Consider the following 18,788-nt stretch of genomic DNA (forward strand, 5'->3'; position numbering starts at 1 on the left):
GACAAGTGGATGTAAATTGTTATTATAGGGGAATACTACAGTCCTTGAAGTTCAACTGATTAACAACATCTAAAGATGTAATGTTATTTTTAAGAAGAGTAATTCAGCTTAAAAACTCTAAGTCCTTCAAAAGCTCCTTTCTCTCTCTTTCTTATCTTCTTCTCTTACACATCAGTAAATGAAGTCAGTGCTGGGTGTTTACTTACGTTTCTTTAAGTACCTAGAAGACAACAAAAGATATTTAAACACTATACACGTTGTACCTAAAGGAGGTGGGAGGAAAATGTACATAAATGTGCCCTTTCTTGGGATGCATCACCTCACACACCTTCCCGGAAAAGACAAAAGGGCAAAGAAAAAAAACAGCCATGAGAAAAAAAACATCCACAACAGAAGCCTGCGTTGCTGTGTCACCTTCCACGTCATATGAAAATACCTTTTCCAAAATTTGAAAGCATTTCTTAAGAGCAGTCAGAAGCGTATTGTTTTTTTTTCTTCTTCCTTTTCAAAGCAAAGCAAAGTTCCACCCTTGCTGTCTCTCTCTTTTTTCTCCTCTCTTAAAAAAAAAAAAAAAAAAAAAAAAAAAAGTTTTGAGAATTTCACTTTTCTATTCACTGCAGTCCTGGCCAAAGTAAAGCCCTCTTTTACATTGACGTCAAGATCTTTACTAAGATTAGGGTTTCATTTCTCTATTGCAGCAATTAGCCAGGGAATGTATAAAAGGCTTCAGGGAAGCAAGCTGGGACTCCAGAGGGGAAAGCACTTTGCACCATAGGCAGATAGCAAGAGAGAGGGAGAGAGGAGGAAGGCAGGAACAGAGAGGGAGGGAGGGAAAGAGAGAAGGAGGGAGGGAAGGAGGGAGGAACAGAAAGTTTATGTACATAAACCTTTTTAAAAAAATGTATTGTTGCACCTGGTAGCTAGCTTTCCTGACACAGGAATGAGAGGTCTGCTCAGTGCTTAAATAGCTGAGAAACAATGGGATAGTGCAGGAAAGTTAACAATTAACAATCTCAGCTTAAATTTTGTAACTGCAGGGAACTGGAAACACAGCTGCCTCTCTCTTCAACAAAATCAGAAAGTCTCCTGGTTAAGGGAAGAATTTCTGTTAACTTCTTACTTTCTGAGAAACAGGCAGCTCCGAGTTGAATGAGTATCATGCAGTTACGCTTTTAACCAGGCTGCTTGTATTTAACCATCTCTGCTCGTTTTAAAGAAAGAGAGAGACAGAGAGGGGGCAAAGAGGCTTTTAAAATGCTTTTTACTTTACTTTTCTAAATGAGGGCACAGGGCAAAAAAGGGAGCTGAAGTCATCCGGCAGAAGAGAAGCAGCGGGGAAGATGGGTCTGCTAAGTGTGGATTTGCTGATCACGCTTCAGATCTTGCCGGTCTTTTTCTCCAATTGCCTCTTCCTTGCGCTCTATGACTCTGTGATCCTCCTGAAGCACATGGTGCTGTTCCTGAGCCGCTCCAAGGCTGCGCGCGGCGAGTGGCGGAGGATGCTCACCTCGGAGGGGCTGCGCTGCGTCTGGAACAGCTTCCTCCTGGACGCCTACAAGCAGGTGGGTGCCGGGCACCGGCACGGCCCCGGCCCCGGCCCCGGAACGGCCCCGGCGGGTGGGCGAGCGCTGGGGGCTGGCCGTGGCGCCGCCGCGGAGGGGAAGGGAAGGAAGGGAAGGAAAGGAAGGGGATGAGCGTGTACGCAGCGCGGTGTCTCCTCTTCCAAGCTCAGCTGGGTGGGAGAGGGGGGCTAAGAGTTGGGGAGACTGGAGAGCTGCCGGCTCTGCTCTATTACTCGCACTCTGTGTTGTAGCCACGGCCGAGCCACTTTACAGCCGTGCCTCGGTTTCCCCACCGGTAGGAATAACCATGTTCATAAAGTACTTCAGGCTCTTCGTGTAACAATAATTACACGATGCTCTCACTGCTCTTAAAGTTGTCGTTTGTTTGCCACCTGAGATCCTCAGAGATTATGCAGCCTGCATCTTGAGACAGAGCTCTAGATACACAGATGTTATCTACGCGACACAGATAGAATTGTTTTAATTAGCGTAAAGGATAAAAATGAACCTTTGTCATTGCACTGGCATTTTCTCTTACTCATATAATAATTTTTAGATTGGAGGAAGCATCCATCTAGTAGTAAAACTGCATGGAGTGAAACAGTGAGCCTTTTTTTCCTCATGAAAGCAGTGACAGAGGGACATGTCAGAGATTAAAAATGAACTAGACTAGCTGAGGGACAGCTGCCTGGTGATTTAACTTAATAATGCTAATAGCAGTTATGCAACATGTACTTTTTTTTTTTTCCTTTTAAGTTATGTACAAACATTACCCAGTGGTGCTGCCCAGGTCTCAGGAGGTAGTTATAGTTCCCTTTTATAGATTGAAAAGGTGGACCCAAAAAGATGAAATTTCTTTTACAGGCCACCCAGTTAGTAAGTAGAAGAGCTGGATTCAGAGCCCTGTGGCTTCCAAAACAGTGCTTAGTCTGTTAATGTGTTGTCTTATTTAGACCATCTAATTTAACATACCTCATGTGATGTCATGAAGTCATAGGGATCCTATCCAAATGATAGCTCTGTGTCTTCTGAAATATTTCTTTTTGTGTCACATTACCCCCCCTCCCCTCCAGATCCCTTTCACCTCACCTCAATGGCTTTTGTAATTTGCTCTTACTTAGAGACCTGAAGAGCTGGTGGTGGTGATTGCTGGCTTTGTGATGTGGAATACAAGCTGCTTAGCCTGAAACCAAAGCCACGGAGACATTAATTTTCAGTATAAGACAAATATAAATAACAGTAGTCTTTGCCAAATGGGTCAACCTCTTATTGCCACCCTAGGAATCAGCCAGCTGGCTACCCAAATGAAGTAATGATGAATACTGAAACTCACTATGCTCCTAACCCTTTTAGTTTCTGGTTTTGGTCTCTTCACAGGCATTAAGTAAATTTTTCAGTGGCCTCGTTAAATGGGCCAGTGAACGTTATTGTTCCAGTTTTACAGACCAGGCAAGACAGGACAGTTAATGCATGACTTGGTCAAGACTCCAGTGGAAGTCAGTAGCACAGCTTGGAAACAGCCAAATTTCCGCTTCCCAAAATCTTAACCTGTATACAGCCCAGGTTCTAGAGAAGGTATAGAGCTATAGGGAGCCACACATCCATGGATTTTCTTCAATCTTATTTTACTTGGATAATATAAAATCATTTAAAATAAAGAAGGTACATGCCATTCTGTACTTTCTAAAGTCAAACTTTACATTTCCCTTAGTACTGTTGATACCAGCTGCAGAAGATACAGGTAGGCTGTTTCTGTGTTAGTTTTGGTGTTTGCAATGAAACACATAACTTGAATTTAGGTGTCTTCCTTATCACCAGTAAATGACCTAGGTTATTCAAGTCAATTAAGCTCTACAGTCCTTAGAATAAATTCTGGGCCTCAGTGGACTCAGCAGAAAAAATCATAAAAACATAACCAGATTTTTCTCACCTTTTTTTGTTACAAAAAGGGGAAATAATCTATTCCTGCCAACCTCAAGACAAAAGTAATTGACCAACAATTATTTGGCTTTTTTCTTTATAGAATTGTGGACCATAAGGCTAGAAGATTATTGGAAAACCATTATTGTCAGAGAGGTAGATAAATGTAGAGATCAAACTATAGAGATGACAAGTAAGCTGAGGAGTAATAGCAGAAGGAGGAGAGTCATTATATTGACAATAGAGGAGAGAGAAAAAAGTGTTCAGCTGGAAAACTACTGGTAGAATTGAAAAAAAACAATCAAATATACACTGTGTTGTAGCATAAGAGTTTAAAGAACATGAGAAAATAGTGAAATGTATTAAATGTTATCCTACAAAATATCCTTTTCCTCAAAAATAGCCTTTCCTAAATGGGACCATCCAGTTGTCATATCTTAATCTTAGCCAGTTAGTGAAGGTAGGAAATGAAAATACTGTATGGAATCAGGATACTGAATAGCAATACAAAATGCAGTCTATATCATAACCGTGATTGCTTATTTCTCCAGTTTTCTAAATAAAGTCAGGTAGTAGTCAAGTACTTAGGCAGGTGCTTAAGCTCATTCCATTTAGGAGCATTTATGAGATAATCACCATTTTTCAGCTAGAATAGCAATATTGAAGATGGTTGAGGCAGACCAAAGTTTAGCAGAAGCTTTGCCAGTTAGCAGAAGACTGTATCCAGAGCAGTAACTATTCTTGGTTGTACAATGTTTTGTCACTTACACAGAACTCTTTTTAGTACATTTCACAGAGTTTTACATAAAAGTACTTCAAGTACTATTTATATTCACAGGAAAATTTACTGGAAGCCATTCCAGAAAAACTCAGTGGGTAAATACTAGGTTCTAGATTAAATGTGAATTTATCCCAAGAAAAGAGCTCTGCCTTGACAGCACACAGACAGTTCCAGGATTGAGGGAATTTTATTGCAAGACAAGTGTGTACAAGAGATGATCTGGGAATAGCTAAAGTAGAGTATATTTGAAATAAGTTATTCTGATGCACTTTCCCTTCTAGAATTTTTTAACTGTTTTACCCAGATTTCAACTTCCTTTTGTTCTGCTTTTTGTTGTTACTAAGTGTTGCTGCACATGACTTTTTTGTTAAGGCACTAATTTCATATGCAAGATTACCTAGCAACTGTTGAAGATTTTAATATCCTCAGTGGATAAGCAATGCACAGTCTGATGTATGTACTTTCTGTATTCTCTTTTATTGGCTGATTTTATATTTGTTTTCTCCACATTTTATTGTTGTACTGGAATCAAAATGACTGGTATCTTGTTTATTTTCATATGTAAGTTTTATCATAGATTAATATGTTTCTTTTTACTTCCTTAGCTTTGAGTTCATTATCTGTCACACTCAGTGTTGGTATTGTCTACACTGCACCATATTTATAATGTAAGGAACATCTTCCTCCTACTCTTTCCCAAGAGGCAAGCAAATCTTCAACAAGGGTGTCTTTAGGACCAGATTAATTGTCATAAGACATAAATAGAGCTAGTAGACAAGCTACAGTAACTTTATATAAGTGGAAGAGTGCAACTGTTTTATTTAGGTGTTATTTTTCTAATTTACTGCTGTGCTCTGTTTATCTACAGAAACAAGTGGATTGACTCCTGAAGAGCAAAGCATGTATGTATATGTGTGTAGGTATTTACACATTCATATGTTTTTGTATGTATACAGTTACATACACATGTGTGTATCTGTCTATATATATGTATATAAATGTATGTGTATAAATGCAAAAATACACACACAGGCATACGTAATTTGCTCTTTAAAGAGTCAGTCCACTCTCATTTCTCTGTATTTGTATAAACACACATTTATGTGTAGATTGAATGCATGGACACCACCAATAAGAGATTATAAACAAAAGAGATTTTGGGCAGGATATTAGTATGGCTTCTGCATGCTCTATATAGGCCCTCTATATGAATGCAGTGAAGCGTCTCAACATGGATGTTGAACATGTCATGTATCTTGCAGAAATCCAGAGAAAAAGTGAAAAAGCTAGAGAGGTTTTGAAGAAGTATTGTGTTTCATTTGAAAAGATTCTCCCCCACCCCCACACCGTGAGCTCCATGCTTCATTTAGTACAGGGACCAATTCCTAGGATTTCAAAGGTGAGAAGTTGTTATACTAAGATGTTTTTAAAATGGGTACAAAAATGTTTCTCCATATCAGCACCCAGTGGTAAGGCCTTATCTGGCAATTTTCAGTGCCAGATATGAGCTTTGTGTTTTGGCAGCACAGTTTCTGCTCCTGGCTCCCTGCACAGATCTGTAAGACTACCCTAGAGGAAATCCTCCCTCTTCTCTAACCTAGTGTGCTTCTTTGGGAAAGATCTATGCCAGGTATTTTTTTCAATGTCATCTTTCTGATTCAGCCAAATGCTGAGCAGTCCACCTGTGGGCATACAAAGCACATGTGCATAGACACATGTGTGTAGATGTGCATTACAGTCCTCAGAAGGATGCTGGAATTTCCACAGGGGCATGGTAATGGGTGTGTGCATGTAGTTGTACAGCTTTTGGCTGTCTTTGTAATGGGACAGCAGCAAGCTTTGGCATGACAAGCCCAGCAGAGAGGGAAGGTCCGGCACAGGGTCCCAGCTTAAGAGCCTGGGCTTACTTCTGGGCTCAGCAGCAAGTAGAGTGGTTCAGTAACGCCCAGCGAGATCTTCCTGACACTGCAGGGATGCACACTCGTTTTGCCTTTGGCTACTTCTGCCTGCCTAATAGGCACATTTATACTTAAAAGTAAAAATCATCACGCAAAGGAGGAAAACTGTCATCTTGTGAGATGCTAAGTGTGTGCTATGCAATGTTGTCACAAAGCAGTATATGAAGGTAATAGAAAACCACCATGCTTTACTTGCTCTTTGTCCAGTATCTCTCTGCTTTTTGGTGACATCCTTTAAAGATCAGAGAGAATGCTACATAGTTTCAGGGTTTAGAGCTAGACATTGTGTGTTATTAAAAGCTTTCATTGGTTTTACAAAGTTCAGAGTTAGCAGAATTGTTTTCATTGACATTTTCAAATAAAAACAATCATGAAAGAAATGAAAAAAAAAGCCCAAAACAAAACCACAATTAAAACCTTTCCTGCAGTGTTTGGAACATAAATTCAACAGGATTTGGGCTTGTCATTGGCATTATTATTAAAACATTGTCATTTTTATTAATATATAATCATGTTTGTTATAGCACTGTCTGGGGACCAACCTAGATCAGGAACCCATTGTGCTAGGCAATGTCCTAAACAAGAGCAGCAGACAGTTTTTCCCAAGGAGCTTACAGTTCAAACATTCAAGGCAGACAGAGTAGGAAAAATAATATGGTGACTCCAGTTCTTGATGGGGTCTCAACATGCCCATTTCATTTTGAGGATTTACATTTCTTCTGCACTTTCTCTGTGCAGTCTTCTGTTTTCACTCTTATGTAGGAAAAAACCCCTCTTGAACCAATGGAAAGGACTGCTTACCTTTTTATGAAATCCTTGTGAGACCCCCCTTTGGCTGTAATAGCCACATGAAAACTAGCTAATGTGTACCATCCAGGAAAAGGATTGCACCCAGTCCTTGCATCCCAGCCCTGCCTCTCCAAAAAAAAAAAACAAAAACAAAAAACAAACAAAACAAAGCAAAACAGCACTGTGAATTTACACAGTACTAAAGCTGAGGAAAAAGAATAAATAATCCTTCAGACTACTTTCAGGTGTGCCTCAAATGTCCATTACCCAGGAGCTGGTGGTTAATAGAGACTGGTGAAGGCCTCTGGCATCTATAGGTAGGGTTCATGGGGGTAGCCAGCGTCCTGCAGGTCACGGTGTCCCAAAAGCCACAATGTCATAGGCCATGCTCCCACCTTTAGGGGATCATGAGCTATAAGAAATGTTTCTACAGGCTCCATGTAGATCAGAGGAACTAAAATTGTCCTTTTTCTTTATAAGAGTGCAAGGCAAAAGGCTCCTTTATATTTTCCTTCTGCCTTGCATGGTCATTTGTGGGACTGTCAGTTTTTAAATAAAGAGGGCAGCATATGACTAGTTATTTTTATCTGGACTGTGACCTTTTAATTTGTCTCCCACTTCCCTTCCTCAGCTTCACACACCTGATCCTAAATAAAGACTCTGGACTCTGGAAGAACTCTAGCAAATTCCAATCTCTGCCCTCCAATTCGGGTACTTGAGTTTCTTAAAGCAAACTGCCATCTCCACATGATAAATGAAGAGTTCCCATTCCTGTACACTACTCCTAAGAAGAGCCTCCTGTAATTTTTATCCACTGCACAACACTGGGACGTATAAAAAGAGAAAACAAAAATAGTAATATGTACACTTCTGTAGCCAGAGTCTGATTATGATTTGGATGAAGCACTGAGAAATATCAGGCTGTTTGCAGGCTATGTTTAGCTGAATGGAATCAAATCAAAGAAAAGCACGGAATTTGTAAAGGAGCAAAAAGCTCCAGGGACTCAGTTCATAACGAACTGCTGGACTCCAGTCCCGATCACAGCATGTCTGCATTTAAATAGCTAATATCACAGACTGCTAATTGTCTGGCAACACCTATTTTCTTTAGGGGGTTGACACAGCCTGATGGGTCTGCCAAACTGTTTGAAAATCTCTCATGCAGGGAATGAAAAGCTATATTTCAGTGCACTGGATCCCAGGAGGGTTATACTAAACCTGATAAAAGCAAAGCAACAAAAAAGAAAAGGTAAATGAGAAGGCGATGTTTTGTCCATGGGACTTTTCCTCATCCTCATGTAGCATGTACAAAGTTAGCAGTATGCGCTATTTCTAGCCTGTAGTTTATGAATAGGGCTTTCTTTCCCACTCCTGAGTCTCCTCCGTTTTGCAGTCTGCATGCTAAAACATCAGCAGCCCTGCTCCCTTTTTGCTCTGTGTGCAGACTCAGAGGAGGAGATGCAGTACCAAGGCTGTCAAGCTGACGCAGAATTCACTCAAACGATGCAAGCTGGTGCTTTATTGCCAGGCTGGCTCTTGCTCTTGCTGATGGCTGGGCTGGCTCGCACACGTGGTTGGCCTACCTTGTTTGGTTTCCACCTCAGCCTGCTGCCCAGAAGGCTGGCGGCTGAACGCCCAAATCTCCGCACACACACAAGTACGTGATTATAGAAATACTGGATTGCGTGTGAGGGAAATTCTGCTGGTTTGTTTCTCAGAACATATATTTTGCCTGCCTTTGTGTAAGATTTCAAAAGTGGTTTGGCTGAATGCATTTTTTTGTGTGTGTGTTTGTGTGTGTTGATTTTCTTTTCCAAGAGCTATTTTTTCTTTCAATAAATAACAACAAAGAAGACAGCAAAGGCCCACAATGCAGATGATCAGCAAGGATGATATTGTCATCCTGTGTCAATCGGTTCCCGAGCCTGGTGAAATAAAGAGTCCCTTTGGGAACGTCAGCGCTTCATCAAGACCAATTAGTAGAGATGCCGCTGCTTATGTTTAAGCATTAACGACTGGGCAGGGCGGCTTTTTGGAGTGCCTGACACTGGCATGGAACAAGGCACCGACCTAATTACTCCTCTGCAAGAGCAGAAAATGCCTTGTGAATGCCCTCTTGGCAAGGATGTCTCATTAAGAGGGAAAAAAAAAATACAACACAAGCACTCCTAGAGACAAAAATTAACGTGATAGGTAACCTGCGGCCATGAGACTTACTTTGTGGCTGTGGGAAATAAAGAGAAACTGCTATAAGGTGACATTGGACGTAGTTGTACTTTATTTCTTAAATCCATCCGTTTTTTGGTCAATAAGAAGTACGAGAGAATACAAACTTGCGTCATTGGAGAATAGTGAAATGAATGCATTGCCACCATTGGTATCAGTGTGAAAATAGTACTTGAAAGGCATTCTCATGCTGGTGTTCAATGGGAGTGCATTTGTTAGTCTGTTCTTTCAGGGTTTGCAAACTTGCCTAGGAAAAGAAACATTTGGTAGATCCGAGGAAAGAGTTGGTAATGAGGAACTTACGATATTTAGCCTCTTTCTGCATAAAGATATTCAAGAAGCAGACTGTGGTTTCACAATTAAAGATTTTATTGTTGGTTAGAGTATTTTCAGGCATAATACTGCTGTTAAATAAAGCCAGAAATGTCAGGGGAACAGCTGCTCAGACGTTTCTTGTCACCTGAGCAACTCCTGTTCATTGTTCTTATTTTTTTAGTCCTGTCCTTTTTACCTTTATTTTTCTTCTCTGAACAGTGCCAGCAAATATCAGGAATCCGAAGCGTGTTGCTTAATTGTGATTTATGAGATAAATCACATGCGATTACTTCTTTTCCTTGACTGGTTGAGCACATGCTCCTAAATACTGAGGTCCATTATTCATCCAGTGAGTGGGTGCAGCACAGATGCTTACATGTCAGGCTTTGCCCAAAAGACATATTTTGGGCAACTCAGCTCTAAAAAAGCAATCACTTGGTAGTGCAAGAACAGTTAAGCTTTCTGGGTACGGGGGGGGGGGGACACCTAGTGTTTGTGCAGATGTGCAGGTGTTGGGTTTTTTGGGATGTGCCTTTTTTTGCAAGTTACCAATTTAAATCTCTGGAGTTGTCTAGCTAGTTTTGGATTAAATGCAGCCCTCAGGATGATTATATCAGCTACAGATGATCATGACCTCTGTGTTTCTTGCTCATATCTGGACCTTTACCTTACTTCTGCTTTTCCTGTCTTACTGCATAGAATGGCAGACAAAAATGAGATGTTCAACAGCTCTGCAGAAGAGTACCTACTACCTGTAAAGGAGTAGGTGGCGTGCAGCAGCACCTCTTAAATGATACAAGGTGAATATCTTGTAACATGCACAAACACTATACCCTGAGTCTCTGAGCCTGCCTCTCTAGCAAGACGTAATTTCTTCTCAATAACAAGGATACAGTATTTTTCCTTCCTTGAGTTCAATGGAAAGACCACACTCCCAGCAGATCCTGACCTCAGCTATTTCAAACCTTGCTTCCTTTCAAAGGTAAATGAGCATGAGGCTTTTCTTTCCTCCCTTCCTCCCTCCTCTTTCTCTCTCTCTTTCTTCCTTTCTTTCATTTTTTTTTTTAAACTGTTACCAGGGCTCTAGCAGATAACACATGCTGCAGATGCAGGTTTACAGGGGCCATGGAAGGTGGTGGTTTCCTGGGGCAGCACTTGCTCCCCTTGCCTATCATTACAGCTTTGTTGCTTTCAGTGATGCCATCACTGTGTGCTCAGCCTGGAGAGATTCATGGGTCTCTGTTGGTCTTTCTTTTTGTGGTTCTCTCTCTTGCTGTTCTCTGAGTGAAGGGCACCATGTTTTGTCTCAATGTGCCCAACAGAAAATAGCTGAAATTATGTTTATGTCCTGTGTCAACATGCTGTGAGACCTTCTCATGCAAGTCTGAAATCTGGCATCTTTAAGGAGAGGGTCTTACAAAATCTACTTTAGTTAGACTCCGTTTCTATGGATGTTCTGATGAACTAATGCTGAGTGATGATAACTATAGATTTGTTCAGGGCAGTCAGGTTTCTGGGGGGAAGTGGAAGATCCAACATATACAATATACTTGTCTCTAGAAATGTGTGCAGCAGCAATCGCATCAGTTAACTATACAGCTATTAATATATCTTCTTACTGTATCTGACTAATCAGAATACCCTAGCATGAAATGTAGATTAAAAATTCACCCCAAAATCAGTAATTTATTCACTTTTTACACGGTTATAATTAATTATTCACTTCTATCGGCTTCATTTGTAGTGTAGCTTGAGAAAGAAATGGATGAAATATGAAGGAATTCAGAATTTGGCCCTGTAAGTGTCCATCAAAGCAACACTTCTGAACATAATCAAATAGACAGGAGACAGAGAGAGAAAGAGTTTGAGAAATATAAAGGGATAATTGCATAGTTCTACTAGAGCTTGATGTTAAAGGCAGATACATAGGAATTGCTGTGGCAGAGCTCATTAAAACTAATTGTCTTATGTAGTAATACTTTGTGGTTCTATAGCAGTTATCAGCTAAGGATCTTGGAGCCCTCTGCAGGCTCCACCTTATTCTGGCAGTCCCCTCTGTGAGATGTATATATTCTCCCTTCATTCTGTAGGAAGGGAAATTGAAACAGTCAAGCAAAATGACTTTTCCATAATTGCCTGTTGGATCTGGGTTAGATCCAGGGATTAGATCTGAGAACAGTTAACTTTTATTTCATCATACTTCAGCTATCTTATAAAGTTTCTCCTTTTTTTGCTGCTTTTGTCTCAGTCTTACAGAGAAGAATTCCATTGGAAGGAAATGTGTCACTCTAATCAAAGTACAGCAAAGTGGTTAGAAAACGCTTTGAGGAGCACAGTCATTAATGGTCCACAGAATGATGTACTGAGTGGCTGTCTGCAGGGATCTCTCTTGTGTTTAGTACTTGAGTATTTTCATCACTGGACTGCAGGATGGAAGAGAATATATACATGGAATCTGCAAACCTCTCACAATTGAGAGGCACTGCATGTGTTTTGAAGGTCAGGAATACAATGCAGAATGATTTTGAAGAATTGGAAAAATGGTTTGGAAATGTGAGATGCTGGCCAAGTGCAAAGTGACAGATTCAGTTTGGACTGGTGAAGTACACAAAGCCATGATGCGGAACAACTAGAAAGGCTGAAAATAGGATTTAGGCATTATAACTGCTCACTAGCTAACTCCTAATCAACTCCTAGTCCTGGCCTATAGTTTTACCAAAACAGTTATGATGTTTTGGGAAAAGCAAACATCTGGAATGCATAAACAGGTGTAGCTTATGAGACATAGGAAGTAACTGTCACAGAAAAAAAAAAAAAAAAAAAGAGAGAGAAGAAATGGAAAGTAGTCTGCCTGAAAGCAATTTAGAGTCTGCAAATACATAAGGCTGACAGGACCACGTGTGTGGTGAACAGGATAAGGCAGGTTTTGGAACCACTTTTGTAACCCTAACGCTGTAGTATACCTATCAGGAAGGCCACAATCCCCTGCTCTGTGAGTAGGGTTGGACAGGATGAACTTTTTGAGGCTACTGTTATTGATGATTTGCTCTATCTAGAATCCCAATGCTAGTGTCCATGTGGGCAGTTTGTATTTGAACAGGTAACTATTGATTTGAATACAGTAATCATAAAGGATACTGGACAAGCAAGTCACACTAACTTGCTATATTTTCATTTGTTCTGCTGTCAGGTCAAATTGGGAGGAGAAGCCCCAAACTCCAGTGTAATCCACATAGCCAAGGACAGCGATGGCAGCAGTAGCAGCTGGAAGAATGTTGGTGGCAAGTGTGGAACCAAATGCCACCTTCTGGATTTTGCCGACTCTGAGCGGCCACTGGTGGTTAACTTCGGTTCAGCTACCTGACCACCATTCACAAGCCAGCTGTCGGCCTTCAGCAAGCTGGTGGAAGAGTTCTCTGGTGTGGCTGACTTTCTGTTGGTCTACATTGATGAGGCTCACCCATCAGATGGCTGGGCTGCCCCTGGAATCTCTCCTTCTTCATTTGAAGTTAAGAAACACAGAAACCAGGAAGATCGATGCGCAGCTGCTCACCAGCTCCTAGAGCGCTTCTCCTTGCCACCTCAGTGTCAGGTGGTGGCTGATTGCATGGACAACAATGCCAATGTGGCCTATGGGGTTTCATTTGAGCGAGTATGCATTGTGCAGAGACAAAAAATTGCCTATCTAGGAGGCAAAGGCCCCTTTTTCTACAATCTGCAGGAGGTTCGGCTTTGGTTGGAACAAAACTTCAGCAAAAGATGAAATCCATTTCCGAAAGAAGATGCGTCAACAGGTGTGTCCCTTTAAGGTGATGTAAAAGGGAAAAAAACAAAAACAAAACACAAATGAAAACATGCTAGTTTGAATAACGTTTTTCAGATCATTGCAGGAGAACACATTTGATAAAAAGGTCAAATGAACATTAACTAGGAAAAGAAAACTAAAAAAAATAAAGAACTAACTCCACAGAAACATTATTGTATGAAGAAAAATATCCCACTCTTGCGCTCCCTATGGGACAGGTGAAGAGGCTCCTGCGAAAAGGTGCTGCAGTTGAGCAGGAAGAGTGGTGAGATAAGAAAGAGCTGTCTCCCAGAAGAATCTGTCTCATGAAGTGTCGGCCCTGGGGTGAGCTGGAAGCTCTGATGCCTGGAAGACAATCTATGGAAAGGCAATACCGTGCATTTCATCAGAAACGCTTCTGTACCCTCCTGTGGCCAATGCAAGCAACTTTGGAGAAGCCAGGGGCTTGCAATTACTTTGCATAGAAATGCAGTCGAGTGTGGCAAGCCTCCCCTCCTGGTAGAGATTTTCTTGTTCAGAGACTACAGGAACCACCATGCAATGCATCATGCATGCAGATGGCTGCTCAGATCAAGATGAAACATTGTATGCTGGTATTTGTACTCTCTATGGACACCTCTACACAGCATATTAACTATGTAATTCCATCTACATATTTGCATCCAGTAGGTAGGCCTGTGCCTGCCGAGAAAAATGTTAAAATCTTTGAAGTCGTACCAAAAAAGAGAAAGGTGATCAAATAAACCCTATACGATCCACTTCAAAAACTGAAAAACTTGGACTATTTGTAACAACACAGTGAGAACCATTTAGAAGTGGTATCATGAGACAAAACTCTCCTGATGCCATCTCTCGGTTCTTACAGAAGCGTGTTTATCAATATTCTCTGGTTTTCCTCCCTCTTCCCTCCTCCCCCCTTCCCCTCCCACCCTGATCTCTTTCTGTCTAGCAATAGGCTTAAATGTAATTTCATTTTTAGCTTTTAAAAAGTAACTTATTTCTCTTTCTTTTGTTTTTATTTTTTATTTGAGTTAACGACCATACAGATGTATTTTGGCGATGGGGAAACTTATACACAACATACATTACCTCACTGAAATGGAAACCTATCCTGTTATTTACTTTGTCAAATGTAGTCATGCTGATTTTTGCTGTCTTAGATGACCCACAAATAGTTTATAGATTCAGCTAGATTAGTTTAGCTGAAAGTTAAGTGATTTGCAGCCTCAGAATTTATGAGTTGCACTTCTGCTGTTGGATGAGATGATAGTCTGTGTTTCACTCCTGTTCTCAACAGCCTTCTCAGAGAAACAGGGAGGACAAATAGTGTGAATCAACATGAATAAGTGTAAAAGATGACAGAATTTTCGTAAGAATGGGTTTGAGGAATTATTTAAAGTATCTTTAAAGAGATGCTGTCAATTCAGAGTAGACATTAAATTTAGATATTTTTAAAACAAAAATAATATAATCAAGCCTGATGAAAGGGCATGTTTACAATGAGCTAAACTGATAGAGCTGAGAGTGAAAACCCATAAGAGGAAATGGACTATCCAAGTTTTTTCTCAACTTTGGCAGAAACATGAAACAGATAAACGGGGTAAGTGGCAAAAATCAAATTAGCTCTTTTACTTTCTCATCCTGCCAGTTATCAAGAAAATGACATATTAGTACTAACACAGGGAAGAACAGAAAATGCATACATAAATATTTTAATTTTCAAGATGTCCCCTTATTTTTTTTTCTTGGCTGTTGGTCAAGTTAGCCAATATACAAGATATTTGGAAATCTATTTTCAAGCACAGATCTAAAATAATGACAGTAACATGAGTGATTTCTATCATATTCAAGTTCATATTTCTCTTTCTTCTCATATTTTCCTTTGCACACTGTTAAGCATACACAAGTGCACTTATGTCTGGTAAAGTCTGTCAGAAGAGGGGTTTAATCAGGCCTTCTGTTGATCCCTGTTTCTCAGAAAATGTGTGTGCTTATGTATGTATACATATATGTGAATATTGTATACATACATATATGCATAAATGGTGTCTAAGGCCAATAATAATCACCATTCTGTCCTTCCATTCATGTTACTATAACTCATTGCTCAGTATGAAAGTTTGCTATACTTTTTCATGACTAACTGGGATATATAACCAAAAATTTTAAATCTATTATTGTAAAACCAGTAACATAGCCAAATTATGTAGTTTATTTAATCCAGTGTCCTGCCTCTGACTGTATAGGATACTTCAGGGGAAGGTGCAATAATTTCTTCTGAATTTTAATTTTTTTCAGCCCTTGCTATTTCTATCTTGTCTAATGTGATCACTAATGTTTCATCCCTATGAGATGCTGATCCAGAAGTGTGAGACCTAAATATTTCTTGAGGTGGTGAATTCTAAAATAATAATTAAAAAAAAATGTTTAAAAACAAATTAAAACAGAAAAACATTTGTTTTCAGATTTGAATTGGCTGCTCAGATGGCATTCTCATCTCTTCCTCTTGTACGCTAAAGCAGTACAAGCAGGAATGATTCCAGTTTTTCTTCTGTATATCAGTGCTATATTCTACATAGAAATTTACATAGCTCTTATTGTTTCTTAAGCCAAAACAATAATACACATTCTTATACAGGTCCATATTCTGTGCCTGTCTCTGAATCTCTTCTGTTTTCTATACTCTCCTTTTATTCAGGTGAGTAAAGCTGTGGACATTAGTCCAACTGAAAATATGCATTGGTATACCCAGTACAGCATCTTTTCCTTATTATATTCTATTCTTAGTCATTTGAAACTTCATAAATCCATAGCAACTCCATATCCATTGTAAAGCTTAAACTACTATGCTTTCTTTCTCTTTCTCCATCATACAGATGAAGTCTCAACTGTTTTATCTGGGATTTGCCAAATGCTAACAAAATGTTTAGCACAGCTGTTGAAACATACCTTTAGCTCGGAGGAGGAAATCTGAGTTAGTAATTCATTTAGTTAATAGCCCTTTGTATATCTAAAGTCACGGTTATTTTTCAAGTCCATTTTCTCCCTCCTTTTGGATTTCCATTACTTTGTCTTAGTGCAGTACCTTGTTATTCATAGATGCCTGTTCATCACACAATATAAAGGAATTATAAAACTGGCTGCTCTAAATGGGAAATCCACAAGGATTTTCCACAAGAAAAAATACACAATAACTTAATTTATTTCTTGGCAGAATGAATGCCTTACCTTGCCCAAAATTTAAAGATGGTTCAGCCTGACTATCAAGACAAAAATAAGTTTTGTAAATCTTCAAATTTCCCCAGAAAATTTGCAGTGAGAAAGAAGGGGAAATGTTTTGAAAAAGAAATAGGCTTAAAGCAAAAAATATCTTCTGTAAGTGGATGACATACATACAAGCTCTTCAATTTTTTGTTGACAAAATTTAAACATTTTAGAGGCAAGGTTTTAAATTAAGCTTCATACATTGTCTCTAGTTAATGTAAGAAGTGGAAGTATGTCAGACACCTGAAATTATCATATAACTGGGTTGTTTTGGGTCCAGGTAGAAATTTTACTATCTTGCTAGCGTTGTGTTTCACAGTTGGTCTAATCTACTATGAGGCTAGGTCCGCTTTTGTCTCTTACTCTTACTGTTTGAGGGCACTAAACCATATTACTTGAGGTGCTTCAGTGTGACATACATATCGAGCAACAGCTCACAAAATAGGTGCCTGAAAGTGTTCTGGAAAGCTTGTGTACATAATAGAGACTCCAGTACTGTGCCTCAGCATTAGTATGGGAAGCTTCCAGTACTTTCTCATTTTGAGCAAGGTAAATAGTTATTCTGGGCTATCATTCTACATTGTTCTGTGCTTAGCATCATTATTTAGCACTGTATAAAATGAATGTAAAACTTTTTGTACAGATGGAAACGATAGCATTTTGCTGTTGCTTATGTAGACAATGACATAAATTTAAGGCAGCAGGAAAACATGCCCTATCCTTTAAAAGAAGGAAATATATTCCAAAATATATTGTTGAACAACTGTCTGAACACTTTGAAAATGCAGTCATTTTTATGAAGGTGATCTTGGTGGGAAAACTCACAGAGCTTCTCAAAAATGTATCAGTGATTCATTCAGGTATGCATGGGGATGGAGGTTATGTTTCTGTATGTGTGAAAGTGGCTTTTCTGTGTTGTGGAGTGTAGGTTTAAAGGTTTTTATGACTTTCATTCAGTACTATAACCAAAGCAATAAGAGGTATCAGGTAGGGAATATTGGCCAGTTTTGTTCAACTCTACACCATGTCAGTGCTGGATACACATTCAGTGAGCTAGGGACCCAGTCTGGAGGCTTCAAAGAAGAAGGGTGGGGTGAGACATGAATGCTTGTGTGTTTATGAAGAGCGCTAACAAAAGAGTAATTAACTCAGTTGGTGTTCAGATGCCCTCACACTGGCATTCTTCTGTGCACCTTAGTGTTTCTGTATTTAGAAAGGGGTTCTCTTTGGAGTTGTTAATGAGTTTGCTGGGGTGTAGATGCCTGTGTGTACTGATTACGTGTGTGTCATTGTTTAAATGTCAAAATACACTTTGTAGGAGAGCCAGCAAAATTTTGTTACAATATGGTGCTCCATGAAATGTGCTTTTTAGATGTTTTTTTTTTCCCCTTCTATTATAATAAAATATAAAGTAAAATATATCTCTTCTGTGCCTTTTTATTCTAACATTGGTTATTAATGTGCAATGGAATCTTGACAATAGACCAGGAAAACTTAATAGCATAGCCTATGCCACTCTGATTTGATCATAAGCAATGCAAGCAAACCCCTTTATAAATGTTAAGACTTCAGTTTTCCTTATTTAGTATGTGACTGCTGCTAAACTTTTAAGAAAGAAAAGGGAGAGAAACTGAACTAATAGGCCATCAGTTGAGTCTGCACAGAATAACTGTTTCCAAAAAAAGTATACGCTTGAAGAAAACATACTACATCATACATAGCACACAAAACCTGGACAAATTGCTTGTGAATGCAACTACTGTACATGCAGCTCCCATTTCAATGAACATGTAAAAAAAAAAAATAAAAAATTAACTGCACACATTATTTAAATGTATTAAAATTAAAAGCATGGCTGAATAGCTCTTACAGGTAAGAAAAATTCAAAAGCAACTTCTGAAACAAGCTAACTTCATGATTTAGTTGTATTTAGAATTTTTTTTTCTCTTTGTCATCCTGTGTTCCTCTGAGTTTTAAAGGACCATATTATCTGAAAACTACTTCAGAATATAGGTAAGAAAGGAAATACCAAATTGCCAAAAGGAAAGCCATTGAAAAAGTTACTTCAGTGTTCTAAGCAGAAATGTTCATTACGGTATGGTAGACGTGCCTTTGGAACAACCAAACAAATAACACTCTTTAGATTCAATCTCCAGTTCAGGTTGCGA

At 39.4% G+C, this 18,788-nt stretch overlaps 1 protein-coding gene across 2 annotated transcripts; it reads left to right on the forward strand.

The window, feature by feature from the left end:
* The first annotated feature begins 736 nt into the window (after positions 1-736).
* DIO2 (iodothyronine deiodinase 2) lies at positions 737-18,041 on the forward strand. Of its 2 annotated transcripts, none has more exons than XM_068683043.1 (2): positions 737-1,562; positions 12,742-13,392. In XM_068683043.1, the coding sequence occupies exons 1-2, from the start codon at positions 1,341-1,343 to the stop codon at positions 13,312-13,314; spliced, it is 795 nt and encodes a 264-aa protein (XP_068539144.1). In that variant the 5' UTR covers positions 737-1,340; the 3' UTR covers positions 13,315-13,392. The 2 variants fall into 2 exon arrangements, with proteins under 2 accessions (XP_068539144.1, XP_068539143.1); XM_068683042.1 differs by having other exon boundaries at positions 739-1,562; positions 12,742-18,041.
* The last annotated feature ends 747 nt before the right edge of the window (positions 18,042-18,788 follow it).

Source organism: Anas acuta, chromosome 5 (genome assembly GCF_963932015.1).
Source record: "Anas acuta chromosome 5, bAnaAcu1.1, whole genome shotgun sequence".
NCBI classification, from domain to species: Eukaryota; Metazoa; Chordata; class Aves; order Anseriformes; family Anatidae; genus Anas; species Anas acuta.